General features: G+C 37.4%; 2 protein-coding genes across 2 annotated transcripts; one reads left to right on the forward strand and one right to left on the reverse strand.

Moving 5' to 3' along the window:
• The first annotated feature begins 2388 nt into the window (after positions 1-2388).
• LOC135692822 (uncharacterized) lies at positions 2389-14029 on the forward strand. The gene is made up of 8 exons (XM_089113066.1): positions 2389-5811; positions 6044-6333; positions 6842-6977; positions 9004-9110; positions 9657-9796; positions 10771-10808; positions 11684-11739; positions 12519-14029. The coding sequence occupies exons 1-8, from the start codon at positions 5502-5504 to the stop codon at positions 13131-13133; spliced, it is 1692 nt and encodes a 563-aa protein (XP_088969192.1). The 5' UTR covers positions 2389-5501; the 3' UTR covers positions 13134-14029.
• Positions 14030-14607: 578 nt separating this feature from the next.
• On the reverse strand, positions 14608-16241 carry LOC135692825 (sulfotransferase 1B1). Its single transcript, XM_065211144.2, has one exon. It carries the CDS (start codon positions 15769-15771, stop codon positions 14794-14796), a length of 978 nt encoding a protein of 325 aa, XP_065067216.2. The 5' UTR covers positions 15772-16241; the 3' UTR covers positions 14608-14793.
• Positions 16242-18595: the final 2354 nt, after the last annotated feature.

The following is an 18595-nucleotide window of genomic DNA, read 5'->3' on the forward strand; positions in this document are numbered from 1 at the left end:
ACCAACAAAATGCTTCTTTGCTAGAAGTTCAGTGAACTTTCTTGGATTTGTTGTATCTTCTTCTGGTGTTTCGCCTGATCCAGAGAAGCTTGAAAGTGTCCAATCATTTCCCACGCCTACTTCTGTCAAAGATATCCGAAGTTTCTTAGGCCTTTGCAATTATTATCGTCGTTTTGTAGAGGGTTTTGCCAAGATAGCCTCGCCGTTGAATCATCTCACAAGAAAAAGCGTTGTTTTCGAATGGAACTCTGATTGTGAAGCTGCTTTTCAGATCCTAAAGTCTCGTCTATGCTCACCACCCATCTTGGCCTATCCAGATTTCAGCCAACCTTTCCATCTCTATACTGATGCGAGCCAGTCCGCTTTAGGGTACATCTTAGGACAGGTGGTTGACGGAAAAGAACATGTTATCGCTTATGGTGGTAGAGAGCTTAGCCTACAAGAAACCCGGTATAGCACAACAGAGAGGGAGGCTTTAGCTGTCATTGACGGAATTAAACGATACCAGCCGTACCTCTTTGGTCGTAAATTCTTTGTCCATACTGACCACGGTAGTCTGTCTTGGTTAATGAAGGTTAAAGATCCAACCGGTCGTCTCGCTCGCTGGGCGTTGCAGCTTCAACAATATGACTTTGATATTCTTCATAGACCGGGCTCTTCAAATGGCAATGCTGATGCGCTCTCTCGTCGGCCATATACTTCATCACAAGTACCTGTATCTGAGTCAACATCTCCTTCAGTTGTTGTGATTGATAATGTCATTTCCTCAGTTCAACGTCTTCATACTTTGCAGAGACAGGATGCAGACTTGTCTGTAATTATTCAGTACCTGGAAGAATCTCAATTACCGTTGGATAATTCTAAAGCTCGGTCTCTTCTGTTCTCTATCGATTCTTACTATTTGGATGAAAATGGTATACTTTCCCACCTTTGGTCTCCAGGAAAACGTCGAGTAACCTCAATTTGCTCTCAAGTCGTAATTCCAGCATCGCTACGCTATGATGTTCTTGTTTCATGTCACGACGACCCAACTGCCGGTCATTTTGGTGTATTAAAAACGTATGAGAAGATCAGAGCACGATATTACTGGCATGGCATGTTTAAGGACATTGAACATTGGTGCAACACCTGTGTAGATTGTGCTATGAAGAAAATGCCACGCAATAAGCACAAGGCGCCTTTACTTCCAATCCCAGTTGATGGTGCATTTGATCGGGTAGCCATGGATATTCTTGGTCCATTTCCAGTCACAAATTCTGGGAACAGATACATCATTGTGTTTTCGGATTACTATACACGTTGGCCTGAGGCCTTCCCTCTTCCATCCACCGAGGCAACACGAATTGCATGGTTACTAGTCAATGAAATATTAGCACGACATGGATCTCCACGTACGCTTTTATCAGATCGTGGCGCAAATTTTCTAGCAGCCGTCGTGAAGGAAGTAAGCAATCTCTTGAACACTAAGCGGTTGCATACAACATCTTACCACCCTCAAACTGATGGTCTCGTCGAGCGATTTAACGGCACCTTAGCTGAAAGTTTATCCATGTACGTAAGTACCAATCAAAAGGACTGGGACGAGCATTTGCCGCTGATTCTGTTCGCCTACCGTGTGTCACCGAACGCAACTACTCACGAGTCACCTTTTTATCTTTTGTATGGTCGAGAGCCGCGATTACCACTCGATACATCTTTATTGATACCTGCGTCCAATTTGTCGTCTTCCGTTGAAGAACTTCGTTCCCGTGTTGTAGAGAATCTTGAACATGCTCAGCGAATCATTAAGTCAAATACCCAGTTAGCGCAGCAACGTATGAAATTTCAATATGACAAAACCAGTCGTCCAGTCCGGTATGAAATTGGTTCCAAAGTCTGGGTATACACTCCCAAAGTTCGAAAAGGGTATTCGAAAAAGCTGACGCATAATTTTCATGGTCCATATCGCATATATAACATTATTTCTGTTTTTGATAACGTGAAAGCATCAACAAGAGGACTTTACTACATATGCCCAACATAAAAATGCATATGTCAAGATTTTAATAGCGATATCTTCATATGACCTGCACCAAATTGATACTCGACATTTTGGGGTCTGGAACTCAGGCTAACTGGACATATGCCTTGAACCTGGGATCAGTGGCGGCGCCAGCTATTATAGAGTGGGAGGGTAATGGGCGCGGCCAGTGGGACCACACCCCTTTTGCCTCGTTTTAGTGATTTGTACCTAGTCAACTTTCCTTAGGAAATTTGATCTACCCCTACCTAGCGTTTTTAATCCAATTTTAGAAGAAATATGTTGACCATATTTTCAGAAAAGTGGGGGGGGGGGTAATTACCCCCCCCCCCCATACCACCCCTTGGCGCCGCCACTGCCTGGGATAAGACTAGTATTGAAAATCTAATACAAAAATCGCTTGGCATCTAGAATTTTGCTAATATTTAAGAAGCAGAACGCCATTTTTTCGTTTATTAGATAGTTTAGCGCTACAGCCCAAAGTTTCAGTAAGGATAACGGCCAGTGGCGGGGTAGCTATGTTTTCCCTTGGGTGGCCAAGGGCAAGTCGATTTTTGCGCCCTATCTATAAATCGTGGTTATATAAAAGCAGGTGTTTCTAGAAGGGAAATCGATTTTTGCAACTTGAATCCAAAATTTCATAAATAAGTTTTGACTAAGAATGCGAATATGAATAGAAAAGTTGTGTAATCCTAACATTTGACCTTCTCGACCGTGGTTCGATAAAATAACAAGTTATTTTGAATTGGCTTATTTTCGAGAGTCGGCCTATTTTCGAGGAAAAACGGTAGGCAAAACATAAAATACTAATCAAAACACATTTTATTCAATTACACTGATGTTCCATACAGGCTACTCGTTTATTATATCTAGAAAACCAGCTTCAGAGTAAAATAACGTAGAGCAAATTTTAACAAAAAGCGATTACTGCTGCTACACATTACAGCCTTCAATGTCTTGAATGTGTATGCGGGGAAAGCGTTTTTCTAAAATTTTTGCCTTAGAAGGGATAAAAGAGAGGCAACAAACATTTCACAGCCCAAACGCTAAGGCAATAAAATGCCTAGTGTATTCCAGCCTTTAGGGTGCCTGAAAACCGGTCTACCGTTTACTGCGCTGCCCGAAAAAAAGGGCTCGATGATTCATCGACCAAATACCAGCCAAATACAAGTAGACACTTCCGAGAATTTCTTACGGGGATGTAAATTCTCGCTAATGGGCGCGGCGCTCAATCTGCTTGTTGCTGAAGGCAATTTTACCACAAAAGGCAATTTGATACGGAAATCAGTCGGAAGATTTGATGCGTGGGGAATTGTTGCATACACCTTGGACAATGAATGCTTGTACGATCAACCTGACAAAAAGCCAACCATTTTGAACAAGATTCTCTCCATTCAAAGGAAATTCTCCCCCTTATTATCAGTGAACCTCATAACCAAGTAGACATGTCAAGGATGCAGCTTTTTATGCAGAACAGCACTATCGGACTTTCGGGGACCAAAAAATCATGGTAATATTTTCTGGATAAAATATTAAAATTGTTCGTTTGGGATTTGAAGTTTTCTCTTAACAAGGCCCTTTCAGTACTTAACTCTTAACAAGGCTGCAGTAAAGAGGGTAAGAAGCCTTGGCCCCCTACCTTTTTAGCCTTGGCACCCAACTTTCAAATTCTTGGTGCAGACCAGTGGCGGCGGACTCAAGGTCACTTCTTGTGTAATGTAAGAAAGATAAAACCCAAACATGTTCAACCACGGTTTTAGTTGCAACTGCCTCATTCAATCAATACCACGGCATGAGAGGAGCCTCATTATTCAGCCCTCGGTGCTTTGCTATAAAAATTTCAGATTTAATAGCAAGTGGAAAAGATCAGATATTGCTAGCAATTTTGGTTATGGAAGATGGGGCCTTCTGTCCTTATTGGCTTTTATTTAACAAAGTTTTTTGCTGTGTTTTTATCTCTGTTTTTATAATACTACTAGGTTAGAACTTTTCTGTGACTTGTTTGTTGCATTTTTATTTATATTCTTAACATATAATCGTTTACACACTAATAATTATGCTGCTTTTACAGACAAACATTTCACGGGGAAGAAACAAATATCTCAAACGCTCCAGTGGCAATCTTGCTATTACAAAGTGTACTTTTTGATAGCAAGGGGCTTCACCAGATGGCAAAGAGCCGCTTGTGTCTAATCGGCCCCAAAGGTAGCCACCTTTCACAAAGGCTATCAGCCTACGGGTAAACCCAATATTCCAAAGGCACGGATTACTGGGTCCACCCGTACACATATCCATATAGGGACTTTGAGGAAAGAGATACAGGGGCGTCGCGACCACGGGGGTGTGGGGGGTTGTCACACCCTCCAATAGTATCTCAATAGGAAATTTCAGGTAAAATCCGCTCGGTGGAAGAAACGCTTTAGGTATTTTAGAGACCTTTATGTCATAAAATCAATAAAGGATCAAACAAAGGTAGTTGCTCCGTTGATTAAATATGATATTCTTGTTGGCATTAAATCTAAAAATCCAGGCCCTCTTTAGGTAAAATTGGGCCTTATTTCCATTTCCCCTAAAGTTTCTCGAACTGCAATTCACTATGAGCTCCAGATTTTTTTTAACATTCAAAAGGCATGCTAAGATGGAAAGAAGGATCTAAATTGACAACCAGTGCTGCTTGTTACCTAGCTTCAGAAGTAACTGACAACATGATGTTGCTCAAGACCACGGCGAAATTGTACCAGTTGTTTTTATCTGCTGTTCAATTTGTTCGCAAAAAAAATTATTTTCAATAGGATTAGGAGGATTTCTTTAGTGAAATGTGCTTGAAAGAATGCATTTTCCAGGGAACTAGAAGCATCAAAATTCGAAAATTTCTTGTTCCTTCGGTGGCAATCGGTGCCTTCCTCGGGTAGTAACTATATCCTTTGGCCGTTCCGATATAGAGATTTGACAAAACTATTAGGAAAATTCCGTTATTGTCAAATTAAAATGAAAGTTGCGAATTATATAGAGCTAGATTGACAAAATGTATTGTAGAGGTTTGTGACATCAACTAAAGAATTTCAGGCAAAGATGTTTTAATCAGGTAAATTTGTAGTCCACACCCCCCCCAACAACTCACGGGGTACATATATTTGAGGAAATAGCAATTTGATATCACTCCGCGCCGCCCCTGGTGCGGACCTTGGATTGCAAATAATTTTTATATGACCCCCTTTTACTAAAAAGTTTTTCTCGGCGATTGGCAGTTTGTGCTTGCTGTGGAGGAGGATGTACGAGGGGCCTCTTTGACTCAGTTCCGCTCCTGTGGTGACAGTTCAAAACCGAAGAAGTAATAAAAAGATTTTGAAAGAATACCGACAAGGAAGCTGCACCCAACGAGGCGTATGTTGACAGAACATCGTTCCTTAAATAATTAAAGTAACAAGGATTTTGCATTTAGTCTTCAAGACCAATTGGAGATCTGCAAATCACGGTTGGCATGATGTTTCTATGGACCACTTTGCTCTTTGCAATAATCGTACATACACATCACAGAGTATTTTGTTTGAAGGTAGAGAGGATTGCATATGGAGAAAGTATTGATTCAAAAAGAGATAATTTATTTGATGCTATTGACTATTTTACCAACGCCGAAGAAGACCCAAAGTTTTGTGCTGAAAAGAACAGTAATTGTGCTACTTCAGGGTGCCATAATGGTGGATGCTGCATGTGCCAATGTCATGGAAATTACTCTTTTATAAACTTCGAAAAGGGTTGTCTTAGGGAAGACTCTCTGAATGTACAATCAGGTAACTAGACACACCGTTCGCAGGAGATTAGGGTCTGGCTGGGAAGGGGTTGCACACGATGGACATATTCTCTGACCCTTTTTTATGCAAGAACTGTATTATATGTACACACAATATTATATAAAAAATCAAATTTTTGACTAATTTTAAATATTTGTGGTCAATGCTAATGCAATTTATATGATCATATAATTACTATAATGTATAATTTTTTCATTCTTTTTTCTTTCAGGGCAAAACTGCAAGCTGAGATTTGTATTTGTGACAGAGGCTATAATCCCAGCCTTCAAAGATAACCACAATGACATCTCTGTTGCCACTGGGATCCCTCTTTCTGTTAAGGATGGTGTCCCTCAAGATACATATAATCTACTTCATGACTATAAATCAGAGTGTGTTGCAGAAAAAGTGTATGAAATTAATCCTCATGGAGGCATTCACATTATTGATGAAAATATCAAGCAGTCCTTTTTTGAAATTCAGAACACCTACACAGCATTCACTAAAATACACAACTTAAAAGTGAGAGACTCTTTTTTATCTTTTTTAAATAATTTCTGTTTCCATTTGATTTTCCCTCGTCAGCTTGTAGTTTAACTCAGTTCAACTCAGATGCACTACTAGGTGATGGGTCATGTTCACAGATGAATTTGCTTTGCTGAAATTGTGCAAACTGGCTGGCAGCCTTTACATTGCTGGCTATATAAACTTTTCACTTGGGAAAGTTAAGTCCTAAAGAGCTATGGAATTTGACTATTTTCGACTTTTTGATGACTTCCAGTTAAAAACTAGGCTAGACAACTTCATTCTTCTATATAAATCCTGAAGAAAAAATACAGAAAATCTTAAATTGCAGCAATTTTTGTCTGAAAGCATTAAGAAACATGGTATGAATTGACAATGAAGCATTTTTCTCTTTTCTGTTTCAAGAGGAGACTAACTTGTCAAAATATTTTCCTCAGTACTATTAGCTGCATAAATTTTAAAAACTTGTTTATTTTATCTTCTGTAAGCTTCATCTTTTTTACAGCTAAATGATATGACATATTCAAGATGGAAAAAGATGGAAGGAAAATTGATCAGCTTGGATGTAAACTGTTCACTCAGTGCATCACAACAGCTTGCAACCTGTATATTGTTCAAGGTCAATGGATCGTCCATAGTAGGTAAGAATGTCTGATACTCCTCTTTGTGGCTGCCAAATTATTTTCAAAAAGCAAATGTTAAAATTCAAGATATCTGAAAATAGTTGATTCTGTGTTTAATACCATAAATAAGATATATCTTCCCTAATTTCAAACTCGTAACATATGTTTGAGCGAAGAATAAAATGAACTCAAGAGTACTAAAGAATTTAACTCATGGAAGAAAGTTACTTCAAGCCCACATGTGTACCATTATCTTTAAAAGTATCAAATAGAAATGTGAGGGTTAAAATTCCATAAAATTTTCTTCATATCTATTTCACAAATGTTTCTCATCAGCACATGGGGGAGAGCTCTTCCATAGGAGAGTTACCTAAGGATTTCCCAGGAGCAAGGGTATACTTTTCAGACTTCTGATCTAGCCAAGGGTATACTTTTTGCATTTTCGTTCAATCAGGGTCTGACCAAGGGTATGATATTTGACAAATGACAATATTGGTATAGGGATAGTAATTTTTTTCAGCTTGGGTATCATTTGATATAAAATTTTAGCCAGCTTTGGTATCAAGTTGTTTGGGCTAGGGTATAATTTTCGTAAAATAGAGTTACATGGAAAACAAAAATAATTGTTATCCAGTGGTGTCATTAGTATTAGTATGTACACCTCTTTTCTTGGCTGTTCATTTTAAAAATCAGTGAAGGGGTTTCCCCTTCAATGTTTTAACTTAAAGCGAGTTTTCTCTCCTTGAGGGCTCTCCCTTCTGTAACTAGTTGGTTTTGAACAAAGGCTAACTTGAATGACTTAGAATTGATTGTAGCCAAGGGTGTAGTTTTCAATATTATTTTAGCCAAATGTGTAATTTTTGTAGAAACTTGGTCTAGCCAAGTGTACCATTTTTGTAAAAATTAGTCTAGCCAACATTACCACTTTGAATATGCTCATGATAACTCCCTCCCTGTCCTCATCAGTACTTGCATAAATCAGAAAACATAACAGGGTTCCTGTGATTAGTACGCTTTGACTATGGGCACTTGCTTTTATCATGCTTTGCTTTTAACCACCTGGCAGGATGCATGTCATGTTACTTTACTAGATAAACAAATGCGTCAAAAAGTCTGCCTTTTGTTAGATTTTTTTTACAAAAGTGACAACTGTGACAAAATTATTTTTCTGTTTGATGAATGTTTGATGATTATTTTTCTGATTTCTCAAATGACATTTTCCCAATCCGTTGTTACACTATTACCGCCACATCCCCTCCCCAATGATGAGTATATACCTATAGAAGTTATTGGAATTAAGACACTTGATACTTTCAATATCATTATGATATTCATCCACCTTCAAAAGGAATTGATTGAAAACTCAATGTTACCACAATTAAGACACCCCTGCAAACAAAACAAGTAACAATTAGAAAAGAGGAATCTTATACATCACAAATGCGGTACCTGTTTGTTTAAAATTGATTGAAGACACTCCCAGCTGATGAGGATAAAGGAGACAGAATTGCAAGAGACAAAATATTACGCAATTAGACAGATAAACACCATCTCTTTTGTTTTCATGATAAACAAATCTGAAAAATGGGGAATATCTATTTGTTTATTTACAGTTTTTTTTATAAGACACAGGGAATCTCATACAGACAAAAACATTTAGGTCTAAAATTTTGAAATTTGAAAAGTCTTTGCAATCACTTTGAACACTGTTTTTATTTCAGAAAAAGGCTAAGCCCCTATTTTTTAACCCCCCATCCCTATTTGCTAAATTTTTGACTCAGAGCATCAGATATGGTAACTCTGGCATTTATTAACCCATATTCATTAACAAACCCCTCCCCATTTACTAATTTTTTTACTTAATTCTGTCATTTCTGTTTATTTCAAATCATCCACATATTTATTCAAGACCTCATCCTTACTATTTTGAAAAATAGCAACCAGCCTTTACAACTAATACAACAATAGTTGTATTGATATTCATTTGAAACTGTAAAAAAACAAGTATTGATAAACCATTATTATCATCTTTGAATTCAATCAGACTCTACAATAACTCCAAGTTTGAGACCAACAACAGCTTTGGATAATGGGGGCATTTCCACCAAGCAGATAGTCACGACCACTACAAAGAAAATAGCTGTGACAAAGGTAAGGGACCTCTAGCTTTTTTGAAAAAGATGATTTTATGCAAATAATGTCATATTTGATGGGTGCAGGGTGCAAGGATGGCTCAGTGGTTAGGGAAATAGAATGGAGGTCCAAATGCTATGGTTTGAGTAACTGACCTGATTTGTCTTCCACCTAGAATAAGGGGAATTGGGTTCTTTTGTAATTCTAGGCATAGGAATCATTAAGTGTGTTGTAAAAAGGAGAGGAAGGACTAGGGTACTTACACATGCACAGCTTGATTAGCACAGCTTTTCAGTGTCCTAAAAGCTACCTTTGGAAGCTTGGTGGAAACACATAAAAATGAATAAGCTACTCAAGCCGCAACAACATTGTAATATTTTGTCTTGGATTTCTTTTGTTGAAGATTGCTCAGTTATATGGCTAGATGACACTAATGCTAAAAAGGGAGTTTTGTAGACAGAGACATCAGCATTTTATTATGTCAAGAAAGTCATCATCATCAGTGTTGGAAGAAATTTAGTTAGTGATAGATCTTATTATTTCTTCATTGTATCTTTTTCACAGGAGAAAAGAAATACAACACTGATAAGCTCTTCTGATGAGAGTTCAGTACCACTTGGTGCAATCATTGGTCCAGTAGTTGGTGTCCTTGTAATCATCATTATTCTTATTGTCATTATTTGCATAAAGAGGAGAAGTATAAGGTATTTCTGCATCTTTTTTCGACTTTTATTGACTAATAAAATTGTGGTTACATAGCCAGTGCCACCAGTTATAGATTGGGGGGGGGGGGGGGAGTGGGCAGTAATGTTCTTATGCCCAGTCCCTATTTATGCAAGATTGTTTCTGGTGCTCTTGCTTGTTGATTTTGCTCAATGTATTGAATTAAAAAAGTATTTTGAACCGCAGTTCTGTAAAGATGCAGAACCACTCCCAAAGATACTACCAGAAAAGATGAAAATAGCTTTTACTGCTGGAGGAGTGAGAGAGGACTGCCCACACCAGGAGAATATGACACTTTCTCTCCACCCTATCCAGTATTGGGGCTGCGATGGCCCTTATGGTGTGGGCAGTCCTCTCTCACTCAGTCCTCTGTACATTGTGATGGAGCTGCGATGGCTACCCTGTACAATCGGCAAGAAAGAGTAGCGATGTGGGCGAATGGCTTGGTCTTTGGTGATGGCTTTAAAGCATGACCTGATAGCTCAACGGTAGACTACTTTACGTACACAGCCAGGGGTCTTGAGTTCAAGCCTCGGTTGGGTTGGTTATTTTCCTGCATTCTCTACTAACTATCTTCTGAAAGCCTATGACAAGAATCCATGTGATAGACTAAGTAAATTTATTTACAAAAAAATTGTTTCATGATAATTATAATAATAATGATCAATGTATTTGTTGTAATCTGCAGGTTTGTATATACAAAACTTTTGGTTAAGTTAAATCTGTTGATGTGGGGTAATGTGTCTAGGTATCTAGTTTTTTGTCCAGATTTTTAGCTAGCATTTACCTTAACTTTTGTTGGGTTTTAAACTAACATTTGCTGGTGTACTGAACACAATGCAACATATTGTTACTATAGTATTGTTCTGCTAATTTTTTTATTGCTGACTTATACTGTAGGTGTCTAGTATGTATTGAATAGATTCTTGACAAGTCTGATCTTTACTGTTTCCAGGTCAAAATCAAAATCAGGAAAGATACTGTCCAGCAAAGGTATAGTTTCTTCTTAATTCCACTTCAGTCCAACAGTTATCAGATGTAGATCATTACCTACTTAAAATATATCCTTTAACTGTGACAGTGGTCTGTGAACAATCTTGGTGTAAAACAGTTCCTTTCAGTTCAAGTTTGGAAGTGCAAGACAAGGTTTCTTGTAGAAAGGTGCAATCATTAAATTGTGCCATGCACTTGGTTTGAAACATAATTAGTGCACATTATCAAGGTGAAGGTCAAAGCATTCTTAAGACTTGCCATTTGACATTTTTATCTGATTTTCTTCTTATTCAAAATATATATTCAACAAAAATATAACCAACATTTTCATTTTCCAAGATTCCAGGATTTGAGAACCAACAAATTTCTAAGAATTAAGTACCAATATGATATTATTAGTAGTTTTTTTGCTTTCGGCTGGTGTTCATGTAACCCTAGGTATTAATGGGTATTATTACCCCATGCACAGGTTCAATGCAAAGTCAACTTAACATGTGCAAAGCTCATCTTTACTTCACTTCAAAAACATACAATTTAACTGATCGCATGTTTCTTTATCAACAATGATACTTGACTACTTACATCAACAAATTATATTTTTGTTATAAAAAACACAGTAGGCATTTAGCATCCTTTAAATTCATTTGCCAAGTTTATGAAAGGATGCTTTGTTAATGTAAACATGATTGTTGATTATGATCTTTAATCACGAGCAAGTCCATAGCATTTTTTTATTGGCCATTGCTTGAAAACTGAATACATCAAGGTAACTAAACTCCTTTTTTATTTTTCAATGTCTAGCTAGCCATGGTCACTCTAATGATCACTTAAATGTTATATTTTTCAAGACTGATAGAAGGCATATTTTCTCCAAGGTGAAACAAATGGCTCACATGACATACCTCTGTTTGCTCCTGATCAACATTCACAGGTATGTGAGAGAACGATGTTAATAGCAATTCTTACAGTTCCAATAAGGGTGTCTAGAATGGTTTTTCCAGCCTGAAATGTTTTCCAGCTGAGAAATCAATCAATTTGCCAACAGAAATATACAACTTTTTAATGAATATGTTGAGAATGCTTATTAGAGATACATATTAAAATTCAACAGATGAGAGTAACAGTAGCAATTCAAATAGATTGTCCCCAGACCTGGTAAACTTTGAAACGCTCTCCCCTTGTCTTGCTTTAATAGACTGTTAAAACCTGTCTTGGTTTAATAGACTGTCCTTATTCAATACTTAAATTAACGAGATTTATCTTTCCTCTCTCTTTTCCAAACCCCCTCTCCTTTCCCTACCCACTCTCCTTTCCCTGGTAAGGGTGTACTATAGGCTCCAGGGCTTTTCCATAACATCACCATCTAAATAATGAAAAAAAGTTAATTATACAGGTGAAGTCAGGTTTACTCTTTAAAAATGAATAACTAATGGAAACAAGAATTTCCCTCTCCAAAATCCTTTTTTGCAGCCTCTCATACCATTTCTTATCTAGAATTTTATCTGTATTATACCATCAACCTCGCAATGTTAACCAGTATAGTAGATTTTCATACATAGTAGATTTTCAAATTAAGCTAACTATGAATTATGTAAATAAGTTCAAGGCTGTTTATAGCAAACGAATTCTAGGAAAATGAGTTTTGAAAGAAGATGAAAGTAATTGTAGTGTTTTATTTAGGAGCTAAAATGCAGTATTGATTGATTCTAGACAATCCAGGAGAACACAAACCCATATTATGCAACAGGTTCTGATATCTCAGATGGAAATCACTACTATAGCCCTGGAGATGTTGTGCAAGGCAACTTGACTGCAGAAGAGAACAACGTTTACTACAGTAGTGCTGATATCATTGATGATAAAGATGGAGGTGTGAATGAAAAAAAACCAATGGAATATTCTTATGCTCGTGGTAACATACCCAAACAAGAAGAAAAAGAACCTACTTTTAAGCTAAAGCAAAGCATGAAAAACAACCCTGGTTCTCGGGAAAATGTTTCACCTAATAATGAAGAGCGATATCAAGCTCTGACAATACCACACCTTCCTGAGCAAACATATCAAGCAATTTCTGAAAACCCCATCTACAGTGGAAAAGAACAGCTTTACCAAGCACCTTTGCAGAAAGAGGAGGAGTACCTAGATATGTCAACTGGTAATGACCCAGCTTATCAAACACTCCTTAACAAAGAAACGTATTTAGATGTGACATCTGAGAATGAAGCTGTCTATCAAGCCCCCTCCATGGAAGCAGGGTATGTGGATATGAAAAGCAATGACCATGAAACTGGGGAGTACATGTATGCTGACACAGCTGGTTGTTAACTCTGAAATGTCACTGTATTCAATAACCATACTTCATAGTCCATAGATCTTAACCTCTGAAAATATCATTTTGGTATTGAATTAACCCAGGAAGTGCATGCTGGGACTGGATATCCTTGCATGTGTGGCGTTAAGCCTTTGTGAACTATTTAATTAAATAAACACAAGTGATGAGAGAGAAGCTAGTCATACTCAAGGACTTGTCATATTTTAGGTATCATCTCAAATTTAATTTTTGTAGTTCATAAGTCATATTGTATATTTGTATTTATCAATCATCTGACTGAAAACACATAACTTATGCTAAAAAAAATTACTTCCATTTTGGGGCACTTTGTTTTAATTTTGGAGCACTTTCATTTGTTTTGAACAAGACAGTAGCTTCAGAAGAAGATGTAATGTTTTTATAACAAGATAATAATATTTCTTATTTATTCAGTTATTTTAAACAACTTAAAATTTTGTTAAACTTATACTAATATTAAGCACTTCTACTAAACTGAGTTAAGTATAACAAATTGTTATGTACATTCTTTTTTTTGCAAAGCAGATTTTAGTGAACTAAACCAGTGATCTCAGTAATAAAACTCATTTCTGTATGGAACAGATCAAAGGCAAATTTTTACCCCCTGACAAAGTTAACAAAGCAATCAACAAAAGCAAAAGCCCTTTCGAAAGAATAGAGGTCCTTTGAAACATTGAGGATTAATGTAAATATTTTCTTATCATTTATTTCTGTACAAATTATCATCTGTTCACTTACTTTGTTTTTTAGTATTATCAATTATTTGCACTAACCTACTTTTTATTAATGGGCCATTTTTGTAGTTTTTTTTATTCAACAATCTATGGCTTATTGTAAAACCATATCTAAGAAGATTTTATTCAACAATCTATGGCTTTCTTTTTCTACATTGCCCCTCTGTTTCATGTTATGTGTCCTTTTAGAGACAATTCCACCAAGAACATCAAATAAGGGTCAGAGTGCTTTTTAAGGGGCTATGACTTCAATATTCAAAACAGGGAGTGAAACTAAACATCTCATCCATGAACAGATGCAGATACTGCTATGGCCTACAACCTTAAAGGCCTGGAAAAAATTGTGTGCAAACTTTCCTCAATGGTGATAAAAAGAGGTGACATCATCCTTTTATTTGCGCAATCTAGCAATTTTGCATTTGTCAAACAAACACACCTTTGGGATTCCCAGAGACTTTGAATTTTAGAATCATGTTTCTTGCTCAAAAATGAAATACATTCTCCTGCAAGGATCTTTTTTAGGCCATTTGCTTTTTTTGAAGCACATCAGCGATTCCTTTAATCACTAATTGTAACCATCAACATGTAAAGTGAGGATTTGAAGAATATCCTATTCCGTCATATGCCAAAATCAAGAACTTGTAGCAGTTAGTTCATGGCTTGAAGAAAGCAAATTATTTCATTATAATCATTCAAAAAGACAACAATACTGATGAACTGCATTGTATGAAAAAATTATTTCAATTGGTTTCAAAAGTCATCCAAAAAATCTTTATTCAAAATGAAGTGAAAAACATAATATTCAAAAACTGATTGGCATAGGACAGAAAAGCTTGCATACCGCTCTAACCCTAACCCTGAAATGCACTATGTTCAAGCAGTTGTTGACACATTAACCAAATTATTCATATCTAAATTCAAGCCCCACTGGTTTTAAGTATTTCTCAATAGCTGCATCCATTCTTTTGCTCATATCAGCAGTGAAATAGTTCTTCCAGTCACCAACTTCGCCTTTACGGAAAAAGCTTCCACTAGGATCCATTAGCTGCATATCTTTAAGGCCATCTTTATTGACTGATGGATTTTCCTTCATTTTTCTAAAGCTTAAATGAGTTTCTAGCTTCTCAACTTGCTCTTCTGAGAGTTCCTTTCCTAGGAACATGGCTACTTTATTAATACTGGCCTTGAGATCCTTTTTCATGTCTTCAAAAAACAGAAGGCACATATTGGGATGATTTCTTAACTTCCACAGTTCAGAAATATACTGAAAATAAGGACTAAACATCACTAAATTGTCCATGAAAAGGTCAAAGTAGCTTGGAAAATCGCCAGTATAACCATGAATGTTGAGCAATTTTTCATGATGGTAAAAAGACACAACTGTGTCCTTTGGATTTCTGAGACAGGAGACAACTTTGCACGTATCTAGCAGATTATGAGGTAGAAGTTCTAATGACAAATGTGTTTCTAAAATTCTTGGTGAAGGCATGCATTCCATAAATTCTAATCTGTCATTCTTCAAAGAAGGAAGCTGATCCTTCATTACATTAAAAACCATGGGAAGTTCCAAAAAAGGAACTCTTTCTGACATGGTGACAGCTTTTGCAGTTTGGATATCAGCATTGTTGTTTACACACCAAACTAACTCTTGGGTCCATGTAGTGCCATTTTTCGGAAAGCTAAGTATGTATATATCGTCCTGACGAAGATTCCATTTCGCAAAGCGATCCTTGAATTTTTCATATGAAGCAGGTAAAACCCAGTTACCAGGATCTGTCCTGATGAATCTCAAATTTAAATCATTGAAAGTGATACGATATAGCTTTTTTAATCGTTCTGTTTCTTTTTCCGGCAGCGGTACAATGTTTATTGACGACATTTTCAACGAAAAGTTTTGTCCCAGGTCAATGCTTGCTACAGTTTGTGGTTAGACTTTCTTGTCTTGAGCCAGGTTGATCAGGGATTTCATTTTCCTTCCTAGCGGAGGTGATTTGCCGTGGCGTAACTACTTGGTCTGTTTTTTAAAATCCTTTGTCTAAAACTGAAAAAAGTCAGCAGTGGCTATGTATAAGCCCAAATACGTGATTTTCGTGCTGCAATGTTTATTGGTGGGCCTGACAACCTGACACTGATCACATGAAGTTGCTTTGTGCTTATACATTTCACATGAAACCACAGTGATCAGTGGCGGAAATTCAGGTTTTTATTTGGGGGGGGGGGGGGGTGTTGAACTACTCATTGCCATGCTGGCAGAATGACGAAGGAGGAAAAGATATGATTTCCAATTTTGAATTTACGAGAACCCATAATGAATACAAACTTGTGCAGCCTCGTTTCTACATACACCTGACTGAGGGTTGTTATGTCAATTAAGTTAAATTATATTATGGGTTCGTCTGTACTTTGAGGCATTTTTTAATGAATCCTTCGAAAATATTTTCCAGAAGATTTCTGAAGCACCTGTCCAACGTTTTCCTGACTTTTTACCCACAGAACAGTGGGGTAATCTTTCAAATTTGTTTTGATTCAAAAGCCATTGGACTTACGCAGTAAAAATTCGTGGCGAAAGCGTTCGTTACAAAAACCCCTTAGCGCTAAACTTATGTTTCTTTAAAAACCTGTCGGTTTAGGTCTTGTGTAAGCTGCCATTTTTAGCACCGTTTCCATACTTTTGTGAACCCAGTGTATTCGGAGAAGCGTTCAAAGAGAAGTATCTTTTCATCGGTGCGTCATTGATGCGAAGATATCTATGGTGGCCCAGCATTCTCATTCAAAAAGCAGAAACATATTTTATGAAATATGAAAAAATCACAGATATTTGTGATATATTTGACATTAAATTCAAATTATTTTCTCTCTGTTATTATTTACTGCTCTCTGTCGTTCAATGGAGATGACAGCTAAGTTTGATGTTCTTTGCTGATTCATTGTTGTCCGTTGGTAAGATTTGATCAGCTTTGATTTTGAGAAAGAACTTTCTGCCTCGGCACTTGTGGCCGGTATCGCCAAAAGAACTTGGTAGAGCTTGTACAAATTTGGAAAATTTTTGTACAGTTTTGAAATATACAAAAACTTGAAAAGGTGCTTAACACTAGTGCACTGGCAGCTCATTTCCTTCCACTTTGAGACTGTTCTGTTATTTTTTAAAATGGCAATGCGCTTCTTCATGGGTATCTCAACGCCGCTGCTTTCTTTAAATCTAGCTTGGAACAAAGAATATTTCTGGAATACTTCCTCCTTTATGCCTCCGGAGCGTTTATCAGGACCATATTTATTCCTGGAAAATGATTTTAAAACAACGTCTGTTCTCCTCGGGGGACTGATTCAGTGGACATTCTGGCATCAAACATTGGAAAAACCGAAGGATATCTCGTGGCTACTGAATCTGTCAATCATTTGCTGCTTTGACATACCATATCTAATGCGAAGTAGAACACATCGGTCTTAAATGATTGCTAGGCGCACACAACCGTCATAGGGTTTTTTTGCTGTTTCGTTAGAGATAACTTCATCAAAATGTCGCTTTCTCTTTTTAGGCCTTTCCTCTTGAAAGTCAGACTTTCCCCCGGCATTGACAGCGACCTTTCTGGCACGGTCTAAAAATTCTTCCAATGGACCAACTGACTGAGCCTGCCAGGGCTGTTTTCATCTATAGCTGCTTTCGTCTGCGTATTCTACGCCCTAGTATCGAGTATCTTAATGAAAGCAAAACTTCTGCGTCCAATTTTGTTTATATCACAGACCACATAACTGTTTATGTATGATTTGTCTGAAGCCGATCAAGGAAGCCTATACTTTTACATCAGATTTTATTAATTTGATAGGTAGGATGCCTACTTTACTTGCTTCCCCTCTTGCTTCACACGTGTGAACCAGGCTTTTTTGCTGCAGTGTCAAATGAGAGATTCCCAGCTTTCTCGCAAACAAATGAGAGATTCACGCAAACACGACCAGAGTTTTGATCTGTTCTGAACATTCTTGGTTATTCCTTTTCTAAATACTTTTGACATCAGTCCCTTTAGATCTGAGCAATTTGGCAATTTGCTACTTTTTAGTGGTGGTTTTAGGGGGTCCAAGGGGCCACAGTCCCAGGCCCCGCGTCTATGGTAGCCAGAAGGGGCCCCGCACACTGAATTTCAACCATAGAGATGGGAATATATTCCTATCTCTATGATTTCAACAGCCATTTCATGCCTTGTCAGTTGCCAGGACGCTGCGTTGGAGCCATTGAACTTCATTGATTTGCGATCAGTAGTAAATCCCGTATTGGTATTTATGCACGTCCCCAGAAACACGCCCCCTACTGTTTGCATTCACGTGAGATGCAGAATTGAACAGGAGGCATTGGAGCGTCTCTATATGCTATTTAGAAACTTTTTAACAGAGAAAGGACTACAAAGTGAAGACCTTGTAACCAAGAATTCGACTTTAGTGAAGAGGAAATGGAGGGCCAGGTATTTGCTGAGTGCTTAGACATTCTAGATGAAAACAGCAAAAGTGAAAGATTTACTTCACAAGGCCTCTGGCTTCGACAGTGCAGCCTAGATTCTGCCTCATCCTTATCTGACTGCGAGGAGTCAACGTTCGAAAACTTGACAAAGTCAAACTTGGATGATTTTGCAGAGAATTTTTCACTAAACGAGGAGAGTAATGACATTTATATTGATTATTTATTTTCTGCTGGTTTGGCTGACAAGTTGCTG

Source organism: Rhopilema esculentum, chromosome 3, assembly GCF_057945365.1.
Source record: "Rhopilema esculentum isolate cy_ngs chromosome 3, ASM5794536v1, whole genome shotgun sequence".
NCBI lineage: Eukaryota > Metazoa > Cnidaria > Scyphozoa > Rhizostomeae > Rhizostomatidae > Rhopilema > Rhopilema esculentum.

Coding starts and splice junctions, on each gene's coding strand:
- LOC135692825 (XM_065211144.2), bottom strand. CDS start 15,771: ATGTCGTCAATAAACATTGTACCGCTGCCGGAAAAAGAAACAGAACGA.
- LOC135692822 (XM_089113066.1), top strand. CDS start 5,502: ATGATGTTTCTATGGACCACTTTGCTCTTTGCAATAATCGTACATACA. Junction 6,978..9,003: donor CAATGGATCGTCCATAGTAG/GTAAGAATGTCT, acceptor GAATTCAATCAG/ACTCTACAATAACTCCAAGT. Junction 11,740..12,518: donor CTCCTGATCAACATTCACAG/GTATGTGAGAGA, acceptor GATTGATTCTAG/ACAATCCAGGAGAACACAAA.